The sequence below is a fragment of the Mauremys reevesii genome, linkage group 18 (genome assembly GCF_016161935.1).
Source record: "Mauremys reevesii isolate NIE-2019 linkage group 18, ASM1616193v1, whole genome shotgun sequence".
Taxonomy (NCBI): Eukaryota; Metazoa; Chordata; order Testudines; family Geoemydidae; genus Mauremys; species Mauremys reevesii.
Genome location: NC_052640.1, coordinates 24,272,158 through 24,290,560, shown reverse-complemented (window position 1 = coordinate 24,290,560; position 18,403 = coordinate 24,272,158). Strand labels below are relative to the sequence as shown.

The 18,403-nt window shown below is 45.1% G+C and overlaps 1 protein-coding gene across 6 annotated transcripts in view; it reads left to right on the top strand.

Moving 5' to 3' along the window:
* Nucleotides 1-18,403, top strand: part of RNFT2 (ring finger protein, transmembrane 2) — a 75,793-nt gene that overhangs the window by 25,637 nt on the left and 31,753 nt on the right. For 2 of the 6 annotated variants that reach the window (XM_039505535.1, XM_039505534.1), the window contains 4 exons: nucleotides 2,127-2,276; nucleotides 8,327-8,392; nucleotides 9,584-9,685; nucleotides 10,783-13,477. In XM_039505535.1, coding sequence (XP_039361469.1) covers nucleotides 2,127-2,276; nucleotides 8,327-8,392; nucleotides 9,584-9,685; nucleotides 10,783-10,917 — 453 coding nt within the window. In that variant the 3' untranslated portion in view covers nucleotides 10,918-13,477. Of the gene's footprint in view, nucleotides 1-2,126; nucleotides 2,277-8,326; nucleotides 8,393-9,583; nucleotides 9,686-10,782; nucleotides 13,478-13,997; nucleotides 15,217-18,403 lie in introns of those variants that run through there. The other 4 variants (XM_039505538.1, XM_039505536.1, XM_039505537.1 and 1 more) reach the window with 4 other exon arrangements.

The following is an 18,403-nucleotide window of genomic DNA, read 5'->3' as shown; positions in this document are numbered from 1 at the left end:
CTTAGCTTTACAGGAGTGGAGGCACCGTAGTTAACAGAATCAGAATCTTCCATTTGCTGCAAATACATCTCTGCCTCTTCCTATGCTTCTGCTCCCTGGCCAGAGCTCACCTGAATGTTTCCCAGCCCTGTGCTCCAATCCTGGGAAGCTCCGAAACTCTGCAGGAGCTTAGTTTTAGCCCTGCCTAGCTCCCAAGCTTCACAGGAGTGAGGTTCCTCTTGTTATCCCATAGCTTCACAGAAGGCATCTGAAATCTTTGGAGGATCAAGTGTTGACCTGTACCAGGACAGTCTGTTATGGATGCTGAACTGGATGAAGGAAACGTCCGAGTCTGGTGGGAGAAAGGATTAAAAAGGAGAGGCAGCAAAGTGGATTGCTTTAGGAATTTGAAGTGCATTTTACTTGTCAGTTGTTTTCATCAGGGTTGGAGTGTGTGTGTGTGTGTGTGTGTGTGTGTGTGTGGAGCTGCCTATGCTAAAGGAAGTGATAGACTAGTCATTAGCAAACTGCGACCCTCTGTCACAGGGGCTTATGAAATAAATGATGATCATACTGAAGCGTGAGTCTGGTGAGAGAGCCTTTCATGCTAATTTAATAAATTGCTTACATTTAGAATCCCATATTGTTGCTGTTACATTTTTGCTATGTGATGCCACATGGGATTAAAAAGAGGAGGGATGGGGGGAAGGGGGAAAAAAGCCCAGGTCCTTTAGCAACCGCTGGTGTGACCTCACTTGCCGTCCCAGGGGGGATATGAGATCATGAGAATGCCAGAGCTCTCTGAAGGATTCGATTTGTTCAGCACAGCAGGACAGCCTGCCAAGTGATCTCATCTCTGAGACCCAGGGGGAGGGTGCTGACTGCTTCTTTCTTCCTGGACTGCAGAGGGCTGAATCCCTGCGCCCCACCGATGGCAATTAATGACAGTGACCTGTGATGACATTGTCAACGATAGTGTTATTGTGATGCACACAGCAAAATTCTAGGGGAATTTTTCCCATCCCTCTCTATCCTTATCAAATCCAAAATCTTGACATCTTAAATTTTAACTTTTAGGAGTGTTAACGCCATGACAGCTGATCTGTTGGTTTACGTTTACAACCCTTCATCCCACCCCTTTGCCCTGGCATCAATTCTTCCTTCTAAACAATGAGTGACAACATAAACACAGATCCTCATCAAGGCTGGGAGACCCAAAATTAGATCCTACTTATGTGGTCAGTTTGGTGCTGGTTCTTACTGCTATAGAGTGAAAGAAAATGTGGTTAGAAAACATACTTCTGTTGCAGCCTCCTGGGGTTACGAGAAACCTGACGGTAAACAATGATGCCTTGATGGTGTCCTTTGTAAGAACAAATGGTTTCAAATCTAGAGGAAATACCAAGATGAGAGAGGATTGTTTCAGGGGAGGTTTAAAAAGAGCATAGGGCCCATTCCTGCAAGGTGCATGGCTCCCTAATGTAGAGCAGATAGTTGGATGAATTCTCTTTCCCAGTACAATTCTTGGGAGGATTTAGCAAGCCTGAAACTGAAGGTTGTATTTCAGAGCTGGTCTTTGTGTCTCAGAGTTTGTACCTGAGACCAGCACAAACTGAGCAGAAGGGAATGCTGGAAAGCAAGGGAGGGCCTGTTTCACTTTGATTCACCAGGATTCTCTGCAAAATAGGGAGGCCATGCTGGTTGTATGATAGTAATTCTCTGCCCAGGAAAAGAGAAACATGTCTTGTACTCCTCTTCCTAGTTATTATTAGTATTGATCATACAACAATGCCTACAAGCCAGTGCCCTATGGGCACTGTGCAAACATATAGCAAAGAGAGAGTCCCTGCCCTGAGAAGCTTCTAAGCATAAGACTGAGACAACAGCTGGATAAAACAAACTGCCCTGGGGAGCACAAGGAAGCAATGAGAGGATACGTTTCCCTTTCTGGGCACTAAATTAGGCGGCAGTGAAGAGGGCAGTAGTTGCAACTCACCAATACCGGTCTGTGCAACCATTAGCAAAGGGCCTGAGAGACTAATGGACACGCAGGACTCATCATAGCGCGAACACTTACGTCTGAGCCTTTCTCTTCTCCTTTTGGGCCCCTGGCAATGATGATAATTTGTATCCTTTATGTTTTACAGGGGAAGTTTTATTTGGTTATTGAAGAGCTGAGCCAGCTGTTCCGCTCACTTGTCCCCATCCAGTTGTGGTACAAATACATCATGGGGGATGATCCATCCAGCAGCTATTTCCTAGGAGGGATCCTGATCATATTGTATAGTCTCTGCAAGGTAAGGGGATGCCTGGTGAGTAAACTCTGTATACAGCAGCAAACTCCCTGATTTTTATTTTTTATGATTAAAAAATAAACTCTTTAAAAATGTACTATTTTAGATACCACACTAACGGAGGCCATATAAGTATCTGAGGACTTCATGTTCTTCAAAGAGTTTTATCCACCCAACACCCATGAGAAGTACTATTATCCCCACTTTGCAGATGGTGAAACTGAGGTTCAGAGAGATTTAAATGAGTGGCCCACGGTTCCACAGGAAGTCTGTGTGGAGCTGGGAATTGAATCCTGGTCTTCCGAGGGTGTGCCATACTTGAACAATTAGACCTCAGCAAGCTGGGGTATGAATCCTGCCCCTCACTGGCCTGTCTGTGTGCATTGTGCTGCTGTGCATTAACAATTCCTCAGAGCACTTTGCTCTAGCTCCGAGTGCTCTAGCTAACTGTTCACATGCCTCAGCAGGGTCTACCCGGGCAGTGAGAGAGAGATTTACAGCAGACTCGTGTGAGATAGATTTACAGCTTGCCACAGTCTAAATGTTCATGTAGGCAAGCCCTGCGTATCAGACTGGCACCTTAATTGCTGGACCATCCTTCTGCCTGTTACATTTATGAAAGCAGCCATGCCTACTTATGTGCCTGTGAGGACATCATACTAGTGCAGCCAGAATGAGAGCTCTGACCGATGGACATAGTTTTCTGGAAGATACTGGATTAACACCACTGGAGACTGAGGCTGGTATCCCCACCAGCATAGTGGATCTTGTCCAGATGGGAAGCTTCCTGGAGTTTGCCATTTTTCTTAATTACAATAACCAGGCTCTAGGGCAGGATTGCATTTACAAGCATAAACGTTAGGCCCCAGACTAAGAGATGAGCAAATGGACTAAATTTCACCCCTTCTGCAGGAGGTTTCTGGGAGAGGTGTGTGTGTGGATAAGAGCACTTCTCCTTTTCCTCTCTGCTTTTCACTAGAGACAAGATGAGGGAAGAGAAGTGAGTTTTGCAGTTAGTTCTAAAGGATGTAAGGTCCTTAGTGTGATTCTCACCATCGCCTTGTGGTTGCTGAGCAAGCTGTGTGCCCTGCTGTCATGAGTCTGACCTATGTTGCTGATGGTTTTCTTATTCCTGTGGAACATAACTCCCAAGGGAGGGAGGTCCTGCTCTCAGGTCATTGGTCTGTCGTGATGGATGACCTTCAGGATGAGGACTGAGATCGTGACATTCACCCAGTTCTGTCTGAGGAGCCAGGGTGGTGATTCGAGTGCTGGTGTTGGTAAGGAGGCGAACTGCTGCATTCTGGACAAGCTGGAGTTTTCTAAGGTCAATGTGTTCAAGTACAATGAGTTGTGGTACCCAACCCTAGAAATCACAAAGACATGGATTGCTTTGCCCGGGTCCTGGACAATTACAGATGGAAAAAGCTGGTTTGAGCAGCTGTAGCTGTCGAAGTATCTAAAAGCAGTGAAGAGTCTAGGAGAACTCCCAAGCTATGAACTGAATTGATTAGTTGATGGCAGACTCACTCAGTGTTCAGAGATGCTCTCATGAAGACCAGATCTTCACCAGGGTTTTTCTTTCCCCCTCCATTGTCACCTTTGCATTGCTTGGGCTTAGCTTCGGCCAGTTGTCTCCCTCCACTTACTGGTGTTGGCCAGGCACTGAGGTAGTTGGACAGTAGTGATGAATGAGGTGTGTGAATGGGGTTGTCCGCATATTGTTGACATTTTGAGTCTCTGATGTGTCACTGTTTCCCCCTGTGGCTTCATATAAAAAACAATATAAGAGGATGGGAGACAGTTTAGGGCCTTGAGAGACTTTGCAGATGAACTGTCTGGTAGCACAAGGAGAAGTTGCCCATCACCATTCTCTCTGAGGGCAGCCTCAGAGAAAAGATTGCAGTCAGCTCTGGGTTTCCCCATCAATCCCTGCTCCTCCTGTAATCAACAGTACTGCATGCAGAAGGATCTAGTGCAGTGGTTCTCAACCTATTTACCATTGTGGGTGTCCTGTGCAGCTCTCTCTGTGTTATGTGGGCTGCATCCACACAGTATATATGCTACCTGTACGGCCCTGAGGATGTCACATGGGCCGCAGCTGTGTGCTGATTGGGCCGTGACTTGAGAACCACTGGTCTAGTAATAGAATAAATCTCTCCCGCTGCCCCCATATGGACAAAACGAGTAGTGCCATTTCCATTCAGTGTCCTGACCTGAAACCTGGCTGACAGAGGTTCAGGAGATGTAACTGAAGACTGCTCTTGGCATGTTTTCCATTAGTTTGCTCAAGAAAGGCAGGCTGAATGCTGAGCCTGTAGCCTTATCTAAACTAAAAAGATGCATCTGATTTAACCAATTAAGTTAAAACTGTGTAAGCCTCTTGTGTGGGCACTCTTAAACCAAAATCAGTCTGTCCACATAAGGATTTAACTGAAATTAGTTTTTAAACAGATTTTCTTAAATCAGTGCAAGTTGCTCAGCTAGACACAGCCTAAGTCTGTGCAGTCCAGAGATAGCTGCTGCTTATAATATATTTGTATTGCCTAGATGGCTCCATTTGTGCTAGGTATTGTACAAACCATGAATGAAAGACATTCCCTGGTGTAAAGAGATTACTAGATAAATGGTGGGAGGGGAAACTGAGGCACAGAGCGGGGAAGTGACTTGCCCAAGGTCATAGCAGGTCAGTGGCAGAATAAGGAATAGAACCAGGACTCCTGAGTCCCAGTGCAGTGCCTGTCCACTGGACCACACTGCTTGTCTTTGTCTTTGCTCTCCACTGTGCTTTTGGAGGACTGAACTATTTCATGTTTTACGGTGGTAGGAAGCTTCCCTCTTCAAAAGTGGCATTGACTGTAAGCTTCCAGGAGGGGGACCTAAGCGGTCGTATGTGTCCTTCCTGCACCATGCGGTGACTCTGATTTCTTGTATGCTTCAAATGTCTCTTGTTGTGTAAATGGGCAGCGCCTGGGAAAGGGGAAGAGATGTTTCCAGTCCTGGGCTCCTCATATGGCTCCTGTTGTCTGGAGAGATCATCCCAGGTTCTTTATGGAATAGGCTGACATTTCTCCACAGGGTGAGGTGCTGACTTCTGAGGCAGCTGGACGGCAATCTGATTGTCCTGAAAAGTTCTCCTATTTTGTGATTTAGCAACTGCAGTATCAAAGGAGAATAACGATCTACTGCCCTCCACTGTGGCTCAGGAGTAGCATTGCAGGGCTCCCTTCTGTTGAAGTCTCTCTGCATATGCTGTTAGTGTGGAAGTTTCTTTCCTTCCTGCTTTATTCAAGGTCCTTGTTGATATGCAAGGACTATGTGGTGGGAGGAGGGATGTCAGTGCACTTACTTCAGAAGAGCGCCTTTGTAACAGATCAGGGGCCTTGCCCCCCTACCACTAAACCTGCCCTTCTTTGGTATCTTCTGTGAATTCTTAGCTTGCATAATTCTGACTGCCAGCTCTGGCCTGTCCTGCTCATGACGCTGCGAAGGCACGGCTCAGAACCAACAGCAGAGGTCAGGAATGGGAGGGAACTGCCCAGGCTCTTCTGCTTTAAGCAAGTATCTGCTACCTTTAACCAGGAAATATCTGTTTTAAACCTAAGAGCCTGCCTGCGACCATGGCCTCTAGCCTACAGCCTGGTGTTGGGAAAAGCCAAAGAGGTTGGCAAAACATGGCCTGATTCTCCTCTCATTCTGTGCTGAAGTAAGTTGGGAGTAACTCTGAAATCAGTAGAGTTAAACCAGTGTATGTGGGAAGATAATACAGCCCAGTGGCTGAGAGTCCAGGATCGTTTAAGGTGCCTTTAGTGTCTGTCAGCCATATACAGGATTTGGGGTATGAGACAATCAGACTAGAGATTTTGGTTCCCCCTTCACTGGAGACACCATGTGAGAGGAGTGGGGATGGACTGGGAGAGGGAATAGGCTGGTATACATTTCCAATACAGTGCATGGAATATTAGATGCTCAGATCCCATTTACAGTCACAGGAGTTGCATGTCTAATTCTTTGCCCAACGCACTGAAAATCTACCCCTAGGAGTCCACATGAGCAAAACCACAAACCACATTAGAAAAACCACAAAAGCCTATTTGGTGCTTAGACCTGCTGTGCTCTTGGCAGAAATCCAGGGCTTAGCTCGACTGTATCACCTCTCCAAGGCACAAAGGGAAGGTCCTGCAGGCTCAGGTTATAGGGAGGTTGTGTAGAGCAGCTGACACTGGTCATCTCAGTGCATATGCCTGGCTTACATGTAAACACAGGGCTGACTTTGGTGTGGGAATCCCAGTTGTTAATATGTATGCACGCCCATGTCTTAATGCCCTACCAGAGAGCCGAGTCCTGCCCGAAGTGTTACTGGCTCCATTTGCATAGGAGAGGAGAGGGGTTTGGAAAACAGTTTGGAAGGGCTGGCTCACCAGCCTGCAGGCAGGGATTTCTATTGCCAAGTCAGGGACCCTGATCTGAGTCCCATCCAAATCTCACTCTCCTTGGACCAGTGGAGGCTGAAGGTACTTGGTGTTGCTTTATGGCTGCCCTTCCAGCTCATTAAGGAGCAGCACTGGCCAGTTGTGAACAAAGGTGGAGCAATTCCTTGGCCAGAAAGATGGTGGCTGCAATTTAGATTTCAGTGGGTGGCAAGGGAAACACACATTGTAGGGAGGATGCTAGAAGAGACTGTGGGGCCCCAGCAGAGAGACAAATAAGCCCCCGAGAGAGAGAACGGGATTGTGTGAGAGAGAGCTGCTACCTCTCTAGGGATCATTAACTTTTAAAGATCCGTAACAGTCCGCAGCCTCAAGCCCTAGGAGCTGACTGGAAACATTACGGAAGAACCCTTTGAGCCCTTTTATCTGCCGACTGGAAGCATTACTGCTGCCTGCATTTGATTCCACATCTATTGCACGGTGATCTCACTGGCATTCTCTGCAGAGAGCCCACTTAGTCACACTAACCAAAAAAAAAAAACCCTCACAAAAAAAAATCCAGTTTTTCTGATGTGTGTGCAGATCATGTAAGTCTAATGCAGTTCTTCATGTTAGGTCTTTCTCTTGCCCTTCCACTCGCTCCATATCCAGACAAGTTAGAGATGGAAAAGTCCTGTTATGCCATGCAGCCCCACTCCCTGCTAATGCAGAGCTGTTCCCTCTGGGGCCTTTTCTCACATCTTGTCTAGTCTAGTTTGCGGTATGGCTTTCTCTATTTGTCTTGGGAGATTGTCCCGCAGGCTGATAGATTAAACTCTCAGAAATTTATCCCTGATATTCCATCAGACTTTTCCCTATCTTAGCTCTATCCTCACTGCTATTTTTATGCTAAATAATTTCTCGCCTCCTCGGTGTTTATCTCCCTTGAGATATGTAGACAGTTATCGTGTCGTGTCCTCCACCACACACACTCACTCACCTTTTGTCGCCACTTAGCCAAGCTGTATGTATTTAATCCTTTAATTTTTTCTCAGAAATCAGTCCCTCCAGTCCCCCACCATTTTTGTTGATCTTCTCTGAACTCCTTCCAGTTTATAATGAAGAGCCCAGAAATGAATACCATATTCCAGCTGTAGTCACATCAGAGATGTCGAGAGAGTCTATTTTGTCCCCTTCCTCTACTGTGAAGTCTCGGGGTATGCAACTCAAAGTTATGGCCCGGGTCACTTGTTGGAGAATTCTCTGCACCTTGAGGTCTTTAAACCATGATTTAAAGACTTCAATAACTCAAAGGTTAGGGGTTTGTTACAGGAGCGGGTGGGTGAGATTCTGTGGCCTGTGTTGTGCCGGAGGTCAGACTAGATGATCATAATGGTCCCTTCTGACCTTAAAGTCTATGAGTCTATAGTCCTTTTTATTTACCATATTGCAGTGTCAGCTCATGTCTGTTTCTCTTCTCTTTGCCACACCTCAGTCTCTTTGGGCATTACTGCTTCTCGGGCTCTTTCTTTCCTGTGAATATCTGTTTGGACCATCTCTCCCTAGATGTTCTCCAAGTTACAAGACTCTCTATGTCTTTATCGCCCTGTGAACAGTGTCTAAAGCTAAATGTTTCTGTTGCAGTCTTTTGACATCTGTGGCCGTGTGGGGAGTGTCCGGAAGGCACTGAAGGTCCTTTGCACCCCTCAGGTAAGTAGTCAATGTGTGTGTGGCCAAGTTGACTTGGGAAATGTTGCCACAAAGGAAAGGTTCAGTAAAGCATTGCTCGGGGGGCCAGATTTATAGTACTTTTGAAAAAAGTCACCCACCACCCCGTGGCTGTGATGGGAAGCCCTACCTAACTTTTGGGTGGGGAAGCAATTCCTGATATCTGCCCTTTCCCAACGATGTTAATGGAACATTGCACGGCTGGTCTGTTGCAAGATGCTGCATCCCTTTTCTGGAAACAGATTGACAAGTATGTATGAAATGTGACGGTTAGAGGCACTGAATAGTATTGGTTGATCCACTGAGTCTAATAAAGCGGTGGGTTGCTGTTTGTGTGTGTGTGTCTGTTTGAGGCAGAGACTTTGACATCCCGATTTATTATTAAAATAAATACTACCGTATTTGCCCCAAACATGGCAATGTACGGTAGAGTTACGGAGGTATTAGCAGCCACTGCTGGAGAATACTGTGGTTATCTTTTATAGTGGTAGGACCCTGTGGTTTTTCTGCCATGTGGAGTATAGATATGAGACCTAATACCATGGTACTTTCTCAGCACTTGGCACGGGTAATGGGTATGTTTGGAGACAGTGTGGCCCAGTGGATAGGGGACTGGACTATGAGTTGGGACACTTGACTCTCTCATCATGTGGCTTTGGGCAGGTCACTTCACCTCTCTAGGTTTCTGTTTCCCCATTTGCACAGTGGGGGTAATGACATATACCCTCCTTTTTATAAAGAGCTTGGAGGTTTGTGGATGAAAAGTGTTTGGGGGATTTTTTGGAGCTAGCTTGTTGATGATAATACTTAGCGCTTTCTAAGCACCTTCTATCAGTGCTTTGCAAACAAAATTGAATTAATCCTTACAACACCCCACTGAGCTCAGTAAATATCGTTATCCTTATTTCACAACTGTAGATACTGTGGCACAGAGGGATGAAGTGACTTACCCAATATCCTGCAGCAAAGTCACTGTCAAGGCAGGGTCTAGGACCCTCATCTCCAGACTCCCACTGTCAGCCACAGTGCAGCGATGTAGCTTAGTTTCCAGTGGGCTGTCTTCAGTGTAGAAAAGCTGGGCATGAAAAGAAGCATTTGTGCACGTGTACAAGAACAAACCAGGCAATCTAAACCCTTTTGCACAGAGAGGTTTTTCTTCCCTCTCCCTAACAGACCTATGGAGTCCGTGCAACCAGCCAGCAGTGCAGTGAGGCTGGAGACATCTGTGCTATTTGCCAAGTGGAGTTCAGGGAACCTTTGATCCTTATGTGCCAGGTAAGAACACCAAGCTTGCCAAACCCGTTGTGGGATCAAACTTAACCTTGTCACTTCTAAACATAGCATAGAAATAGACACAGTATCTCCGTCTAGTGCCTAGTGGACATCTAAGTCACCAAAGTGTAGACACTCCCCTGCAGAGCCTAGAATATAACCAAGATCCCCAAGTTTCTCCATTCCTCTACTGCAGTAGTCCCCAACCTTTCCATGTGGCGGGCGCCAGACAACTAGCCACCGAGGAGCGTGGCTGCTGGACAAGAAGCCGCCGAAATGCCACTGAGAAATAGCGTTATCAAGAGGCGTCGCTGAAAATCGGCGGCATTTCGTCGGCTGCTTGTCCAGCGGCCAGTAGGTGGGTGCACATAGATGCCCCGGTGGGTGCCATGGCACCCACGGGCACCGCGTTGGGGACCCCTGCTCTACTGTCAGCAAATATCTGCGAAACTTGCAGCCAATGTGTGTCTCATCCTTCTCTAGTGCTGGCCCACACAGAGGGTCAACAGACTTGGGCTAGAAATAGCTGTGGAGACAGCGCTTCGAAGTTGCAGCTCAGACTTAGAAGCCAGCCCCCCTCCATAGGCTTCAAAGCCCAAGCTCTGGCTGGAGCTGCAACTTCGAAGTGCTGCCTGCACAGCTATCTTTAGAGCCCTAGCGCAAGCCCGAGTCTGTCGACTGGGGCTGAGAGACTTGCTGCGACTCGCTTCAAAATGCTGTGTAGACATACCCCTAGGTTTTGGGGAGCCTGGCCCACACCTGGAATTGCACTTTGAAGAGAACAGATCGCTAGTGCAGAGCACAGAGCCCTGCTGTTATGTACCCAGAGAGACATCCCGCACTTAAGAGAACTGTATTTTGGACATGTGTTTCCATTTCTTCACTGAGATGCTGATGTTTGAGTTATTGCCTGTATGGGGCTAGTGTGCTCATATTTGGGTTTATTTTTCATGCAGATGGGTGAGTGAGATCCTACAGGTTGCTCCCTCCTTCTAAACTTGCATTGCTTCCTGTACCAAAGCTTTTCTGTTGCATCTGTGCACAGGGTGACAGGGTTGTTCCCCTCCCCTCAGCTTGATGGAGTCCCTTTTTCTCCACAGCATGTGTTTTGTGAAGAGTGCCTCTGCCTGTGGTTTGACAGGGAGAAGACCTGTCCTCTTTGTCGATCCATTGCAGTGGAGACTCTGCGCTGTTGGAAAGATGGCACTACCTCAGCTCACTTCCAGGTTTATTAACCCCAACACATACCAGGATCAGGATGACATGTGAGCAGACAGAAGAAAAAGCTGGGAAACTCCTTGCTTCCAAGTATTTAGTGGGTTGTTGTCTCGGTCTTTTACACAGCTCTCTCTCTCCATCCAAGCGGGGGAGCAGGTTGGCATGTTGTTACGTCTCTAGCAGGGATCAGAGTCCATTAGCATGAAGAGTCTTCTAAGGAGAGGGAAGGAGAGTGGGTTTTCAACTCTTCAGAGTCAAAATCCATCCCTGCCACTCTTCACTGCTAACTTGGGGCCGAGGTCCTTGCTTGAACTTGCTGTCTACAGCACAAATTACCCCAGGCAGGTTCCTCTTTGTCTGTTCTCTCAGTGTACATAAATGTCATGTTTGTAGGGAAAACATGATGAGAGTTTCCCATTGTAAGTGTGTAGTCCATAATATTAGAGGAAAGCTTTCCTCAACTGACTTGTGAGAGGACAGCAGACTGGAGTTATGTCATTAAACCAGCCGCCTGACTCCCCAGAATCTATCGTCATAAAGTTACATTGCCACTATTATATTACCTGGGGAAACACGTCAGAGTCACTGCTTCAGTACCACTGGTTCAGAGGTTCATTTAGGGTTTTGGGAGAGGTCGGTGGCCGATAGCCCTGTTGTTGTCATTGATACCATAAAACACATGGGTTGCCATCTTGATCTTTATGAAACCTCAAGAGAAATAGGAGAAGAACATATTAAAGAGACCAAGAGGGGGTGGCATTTTCTCAGTTTTGAAATGTTTCATCTTTAATGTTCATGGCTGGATTACCTGCTTCCTCTGCAAGTGGGAGAGCGTGGAGAGGTGGGAAGAGATTAAAGCCAGGTCTGAATTTTATTAGAAAAGTTCAGGTGCTAATTGAAGGCCATGTAAAGAGATGGTTTTCTCAAACCCAGCCCACAAACTGTATAGAGTCATTTAAAAAAAAAAAAGGCACCTCATGCTGTTTCCTGGGGATTGGCTTTATTAAAAAAACAAAATGGGAATCCAATAACCTATAATTTAGCTCAAAACTTTCTTCCTAGGCTTGGCTGTTCCGAAGGCTCCTCTCTCGGTGCTGCTCAGCCCAGACCTTAGATCCTCTCTCTGTAGGGAGTCAACAGAATCCACCTCATTGTTTCCTAGCAGGATTGATGCCTGCTAACAGGATGGAGTGTTGCATGCAAATGCTACCAGTGTGATACAGACATAAAGAATTTGGATCCTTTCGAGCTTAATTTGAGATGTCCAAAGATGATCTTATAGCTCATCTTAAGATTTCTCCTGGATCTAGGGTATGGATCTGGATGTGGCCAGCCTGCATGCAAACAGACAATATTTCAAAATCCCCTATCATGGTGACAACTCCTCTAATAAAAGCGATTAGTGGCCCCCTCCTGCTATGAGGATTGTGTGAAATAGATGCAGGCTGCATTTTACTTGAGAGGTTGTTCGTTATGAGGACCTTGCAGTCAGGTTCCACCATCCAGGGTAGACTGGGACAAACTTTCTCTATTGATAAACCCCATCTCTCCTTAACAAGCAAATGCCTCAGCTTCAGAAAACGCTTTTCAAGGACAGCGGCTTGTACCCTTAATAGGCAAATGAACAGACTAGATGCTGGAGTAGCATGAGTCTGTATTCTGCTGTCATGGTGTCTGTCGAGGATCTTCTGCTGGCACTAGGATGCAAATGGATTTGATGTTTGTTCACTGTCTCTCGAGCTGGAGCTTTCTCTTTCACTAGACGATTTACTTTTTGCTGAACGCATGGAGAAATGGCTTCATTAAGCAATCATGGCATCTTCCATGCTCATTACTATGGAAATGGCCGTAAGGTTACAATCCCACTTGACTGGATAATCAAGCAGGAAGAACTGTACCTCAGGGAAACAGGGCTGCATGTATATATTGGTTGCTTTCCTCCCCTCCTACTGTAAAGCCTCCTTGGGGGAAAAATTAAAGCAAACAGGAGCTAATGGCAACTGGGTTTTGTCTTAACTTTCCTTGGAAAAAATAGGACAAAAGAGAAATGATGGAGGCAGAATCTGAATCAAACCTGAATTAAGAGAGAGATAGGACGAAGGGAGAGGAGAAGAGGCTTTACCCCACAAAATGAGGTGAGGTGCCTTTGTTAAAAGCCTCTTTAGAAAGACATGGACTAAGCCAAGCAGTCCTCTGGTTGTCTCCAAAGGAAAGGTCTCTTAGATTCTGCAGGAGAGATTTCCAAGTGGCATAAAATTTCGACATGAGAATCATAGTCTGGGTGAACCTTTATCTGGGTGGAATGACAAATTGCTGACTCTGCAAGGAAGCACAGGTGAATGTAGTATGAATGGGTTCCGTTCTGTGTGTAATACCATGGAGTGAAACTGATAGGTTAATGTGTAGTTTCTGCTTTCTAGAGTCTCAAGGCTGTTCTGAAAACCTGGTTCCGAGTAGGAGTGACTATTTCTTTGCTTGCCTTTAGGAACTTCTGCAAAAATCAGTGTTGTGGGGAATGATGGTGAAGTGTATCAAAATGTTAATAGGAGAAAGATTAAAACTACTGATGGCATTTGACATTCTGGTTGTAAATAAGCTGTTTTTTTGTCTAGTGTTTCCTCCCCTGCCATCAATAGGTGCAAGATTTCTCTGTTATTGGTCTTTTCTCTTCTCCTCCCCCCCCCAACCCCCCCCCCCCCGACTATTGTCTTCCAGCTGTGAACATGAGAGAGTGAATTAGCATCTTAATAGTAACTTGCCAGGATTAAAACACTCCAGAAAAACATAAGGCAAGGCTTGGTACTACTACTCATTGTGGGGAATCTCTCTGTTCAGTTGAGGCTTTCAGTAGAATTATACACCTGCCAAAACACTCTCATTTGTTGGGAGATATGAGCATCTTTTCTCCATCTTTATGCCAGCTCAAAGTGCCCTATGGACTCATGCTTCTCCCCTCTGCTATAGGCCTGTATTCTAGCTTCAGAGACATGTGCATGGTTCTCCTGTGTTCTATTTCAGTACATTAGGCCGTCCTATGTAATCAGACCGCTCTGAGTGAGCAAGCCATGCTAAGCTTCCAGTGTCTCTGTCATTACAGAAACACATGAAGGTTTTGGTTTGACACTCCTGGAGACTGAAGGCCTCCATGTCGCTACAGAGCAGGTGCAGCACTAACAGCAGCAGAGTAACTTTCTCCATGCTGATGCCTGTCAATGAACCTCAATCCCGTCTAGAGGGGAGAGACTAGCTCAGTCGTCTTGGACCTTCCTCCTCCCTCTTGAGATTTAGTGCCACACACAGTGGTGCTTTTGTACCGCGGGCACTTGTTCCACGTGAAGGGCAGAGGTCAGCTCAGTTCACAGAGGCCACCAAACAGTTGTGAGTCATAAATACTTTTTTTTGTCATTATCAACGTGTGCTGGGCAACACAGAGGTAACAGACTTTACAGTCCATTAGCAATTCCTTGAGCCGTCCTGTCTCGTATTAGTTGTGGTAATTCTTCTGTAGCCTAAACATGGGGCAAAAGAGTCTTAGCCTCTTCTCAGAAGGTAACACAGGGCCGGCTCCTGCTCTAGTGAAAGTCAATGGCAAAACTTCTATCGACTTCAGTGAGAGCAGGAGCCGGGTTGGGGAAAGGATTCATAGTAAATGATCTTCTCTGTTTTGGAGAGGAAATAAAAAGTAAGACCTTTTTTCCCAGTGAACAATTGATTTTTTTTTAATAAAGTCATTACAAATATGTACAAAGAATCTCCAGCATATGAAATTCCTTTTACAAAAGAGGGAAAGAAGCCATGTCCATCTATACACAAGAGCCATAACTAGCTCATTGCATCTGAAGTAAGCACATGCCTTGCCTTAGCTTTGGTGTGGGAAGGAACTTGCACAGTTACTCTGTAGGGTCTTTCCTGTACCCAGTAGATTTGATGCATTTCACATTTTTTAACCTGTTAGCAGAGTGTGACTGGTAGCAAACTGGAAAATTCTCAAATGTATTCCCTCTTTGAAATTATGGGCGAATTTCTTCAGCAAATAAATCGTGTTCTTCAGATTGATCTTAAAGAGTGTTATGAATATGATTTCAAATTAAGTCAGGTGGCATAGTTTCTGCTCCCTGATTGAATGGCCTGAAATGCCATTCAATCAGGGAGAGAGTCACTTACACAGTTTGAAATCTAATTTTGGTGAATATTCGAGCATTAAGCTGAAAACTAATTTTTCGCAAATATATGCACACCGGTAAAGCGCAAGTGGTCAAATACCTGCGCTGAAGGTGCACAAACATGGTAGTATCAAAATCTGCTATTGCATTTGAATGAACATTGATAGAAAAAATGTTTTTGCATGCTGAGCTATTTGTATGTATCGCACCAACGTTTTATATTATGGATACACTAATTCCACAGTTTTTAGTAGAGCTCCCAGCTCTGTCCCATAGCTAGTAGAGGAAGATGCTGTTCCTTAAAAGACCTGAGGATGGAAATGACTTTGGGCTAAGTGGCAGTGGTGATCATTGCAAAGGCAAAGGGAACATTATTCAAGCCAGTAGGAGAGAGGTTAACGATGATGACAGTGGAAGTGCCTCATTCTGGATGCGGAAGCATGCTCCGTGCTATGAGAAAAGAGGACTCTAGAGTAAGAGATTGTAAATTCAATCCGGAACAGGGTGGGGAAGGAGAAGACTAGAGACAGCACATGAGGATTGCTCTCCTCCCTGAAGAGTACCTGATATGCTGGCATTCTTCTCAGGAAGGTGAAGTCATTGGGAATCATTAAGAAAGGGATGGATAATAAGACAGAAAATAACATATTGCCTCTATATAAATTCATGGTACGCCCACATCTTGAATACTGCGTGCAGAAGTGGTCGCCCCATCTCAAAAAAGATATATAGGACTTGTAAAAGGTTCGGAAAAGGGCAACAAAAATTATTAGGGGTATGGAACGGCTGCCATATGAGGAGAGATTAATAAGACTGGGACTTTTCAGCTTGGAAAAGAGGTGACTAAGGGGGGATATGATAGAGGTCTATAAAATCATGACTGGTGTGGAGAAAGTAAATAAGGAAGTGTTATTTACTCCTTCTCAACACAAGAACTAGTGGCCACCAAATGAAATTAATAGGCGTCAGGCTTAAAACAAACAAAAGGAAGTATTTTTTCACACAACGCACAGTCAACCCATGGGACACCTTGCCAGAGGATGTTATGAAGGCCAAGACTATAACAGGGTTCAAAAAAGAACTAGATACATTCATGGAAGATAAGTCCATCAATGGCTATTAGCCAGGATGGGCAGGGATGGTGTCCGTAGCCTCTGTTTGCCAGAAGCTGGGAAAGGGCAACAGGGGGTGGATCACTTGATTATTACCTGTTCTGTTCATTCTCTCTGGAGCACCTGGCATTGGCCACTGTTGGTAGACAGGATACTGGGCTAGATGGACCTTTGGTCTAACCCAGTATGGCCGTTCTTATGTTCTTAAGTCACCCATTGTTCATGCTTTAAGTAGGTTTTGACTTTGATTAACATGGTCGTAATCAATCATGCCAGTGTTTTCAAAGCTTCTGTCCCATGAGATGAACAAGATGAACATGATGAACCACATACAGCAGCTTGTATAGATGAGGCTGAACCACAGAGTTTGCCTCCAGAATTAAACTTGTCCAAAATGTAGAGGGATGTGAATGTGGGAATATGTTACAGAGGTAGGGTCTAGCTGCGAAGTGTGGCTCTGTACCCAAAATTCCACAAGGTTTGGTGTGTTTGGATCCAGGGGTTTGGTTTGGAGCTGTCCCTAGTTCTGTTACATTTAACTCCAGGCTTATTTTAAAGGAATAATTATCCTCTCTAAGCTGTTCATAAAGAAATCTGGACAAAAATAAAGCTGGGCCTGGCAACATGGGACTTAGTCCCATTATCAACACTCTTTTTCTACAAGGGAAATTGGCTTCTCAAGAGAAGGGTTTCCTGCTGCCTCACTTCTCTGTTCTCCACCTGCTCCCATAGGGAAATGCTTCTTTCTTTATCTCCTAGGTTTATGATATGAGGAATATGGCTGTAGCAGCACTTAGTCAAGTGTTTTCCTGTTGCAAAAGAACAGAGAAAGTGCCGAAGTCTAAGGCCCACTCTACGCAATGGAAGTGCACCTACTTAACTAAATCTGTTTCTAAATCAATGTAGTTAAATAGCTGCTGCCCTCTTTCTGGAAACTCTAAAATGGACTTGAGGGTCTTCTCTCTATTTAGTTTAGGTTGGTAACAAACCACGTTAAGTTTTTTAAACTGTTTGAAGTGTCCACCCAAGGGAGCTGCACTGATTTAACTACATTGATTTAGGGAAGGATTTAGTTAAATTGGTGCAATTTCAATGTGTACACAAGCGGTCAGTGGATCAATTAAGCCTCATCAGCACAAAACCATGTATTTGGGTGACTTGCTCTGCCTCCAAATGGTAACACTTGTTCTAGACACACAAATGTTGGCGTGTGTGTATATCCTTGTAATATGGAAGGGGTAAAATGGCTTCCACACCTTCCCTTTTAGCTGGTGAAAATCATTCCAAGAAAGAGAGTAGAAATCTAGAAACACTAGAACAGATTCAACCCTGGGTATGACCCCATTGACTCCAAGTCGAAGGACTTACACCAGGAATAAATTTGGCCTAGTGATGGGGGGGATGAGGGGGGAGTATTTATCCTATTCTTAGCTGCATTTCTAACTTGAAATGTGCAGTTCCAATATGCGATGGGATCTAGCTCATGCGAGTGCAGCTTTAAAAATTAATAAAGACTTTCTTCACAGTCACATTATGCAGCATTCCATACAGACTATGATCTCATAACCTCCTTCCCTGGCTTGCGCACACACTGTCTGCTGAAACCTAAGATGAGGTCTTTTTTTCATTTAGAGAGCACTCCCGCTCTTCGCAGAGGCTCCACTGCAGAGCTAATCAAAATCAATGGCTTCTTGGCTGCTGCGAAAAGGAGAGAAGAGGGAGGGACTGTGTAGGCTTCCTTCACATTAGGAAAGTACAATTCCCCCCCCACCACCATCTTGCGCAGTCCTTGTAATGAACAAGAATAATGGTGGGGAGTACACAACATGTATTAGTTTCCAAATACAAATATCAACTGGAGTTGAATCTGTTTGTTTGTTTGTTTGTTTTTTTAAAAAAAAGCATAAAAACACTCCTTGTCAAAAGATGGAGGCATTCAAGTATAGTCATTTATACCAGAAAATGTAAGGCTTAGACAAATACACACCCTCTAGTAAATCACTGAATTTATATACAGAGAATGTTGGCTGTAAAGCTTCTGCCAAGAGACTTCTCTAGCAAAGTTTCCTTGACTCAGCTGTTGGATTAAGTCTCCGTAAACCTAATATTCCATTCACACAAAACATCTGATTTAAGTCTACAAAAGCCAGGCAAGTCAGAGTTGAAGTGGAATTCCTGTGCCAAATTCTGTTCTCATGTAAACCTGTGAAATGCTGTTGATATGGTTG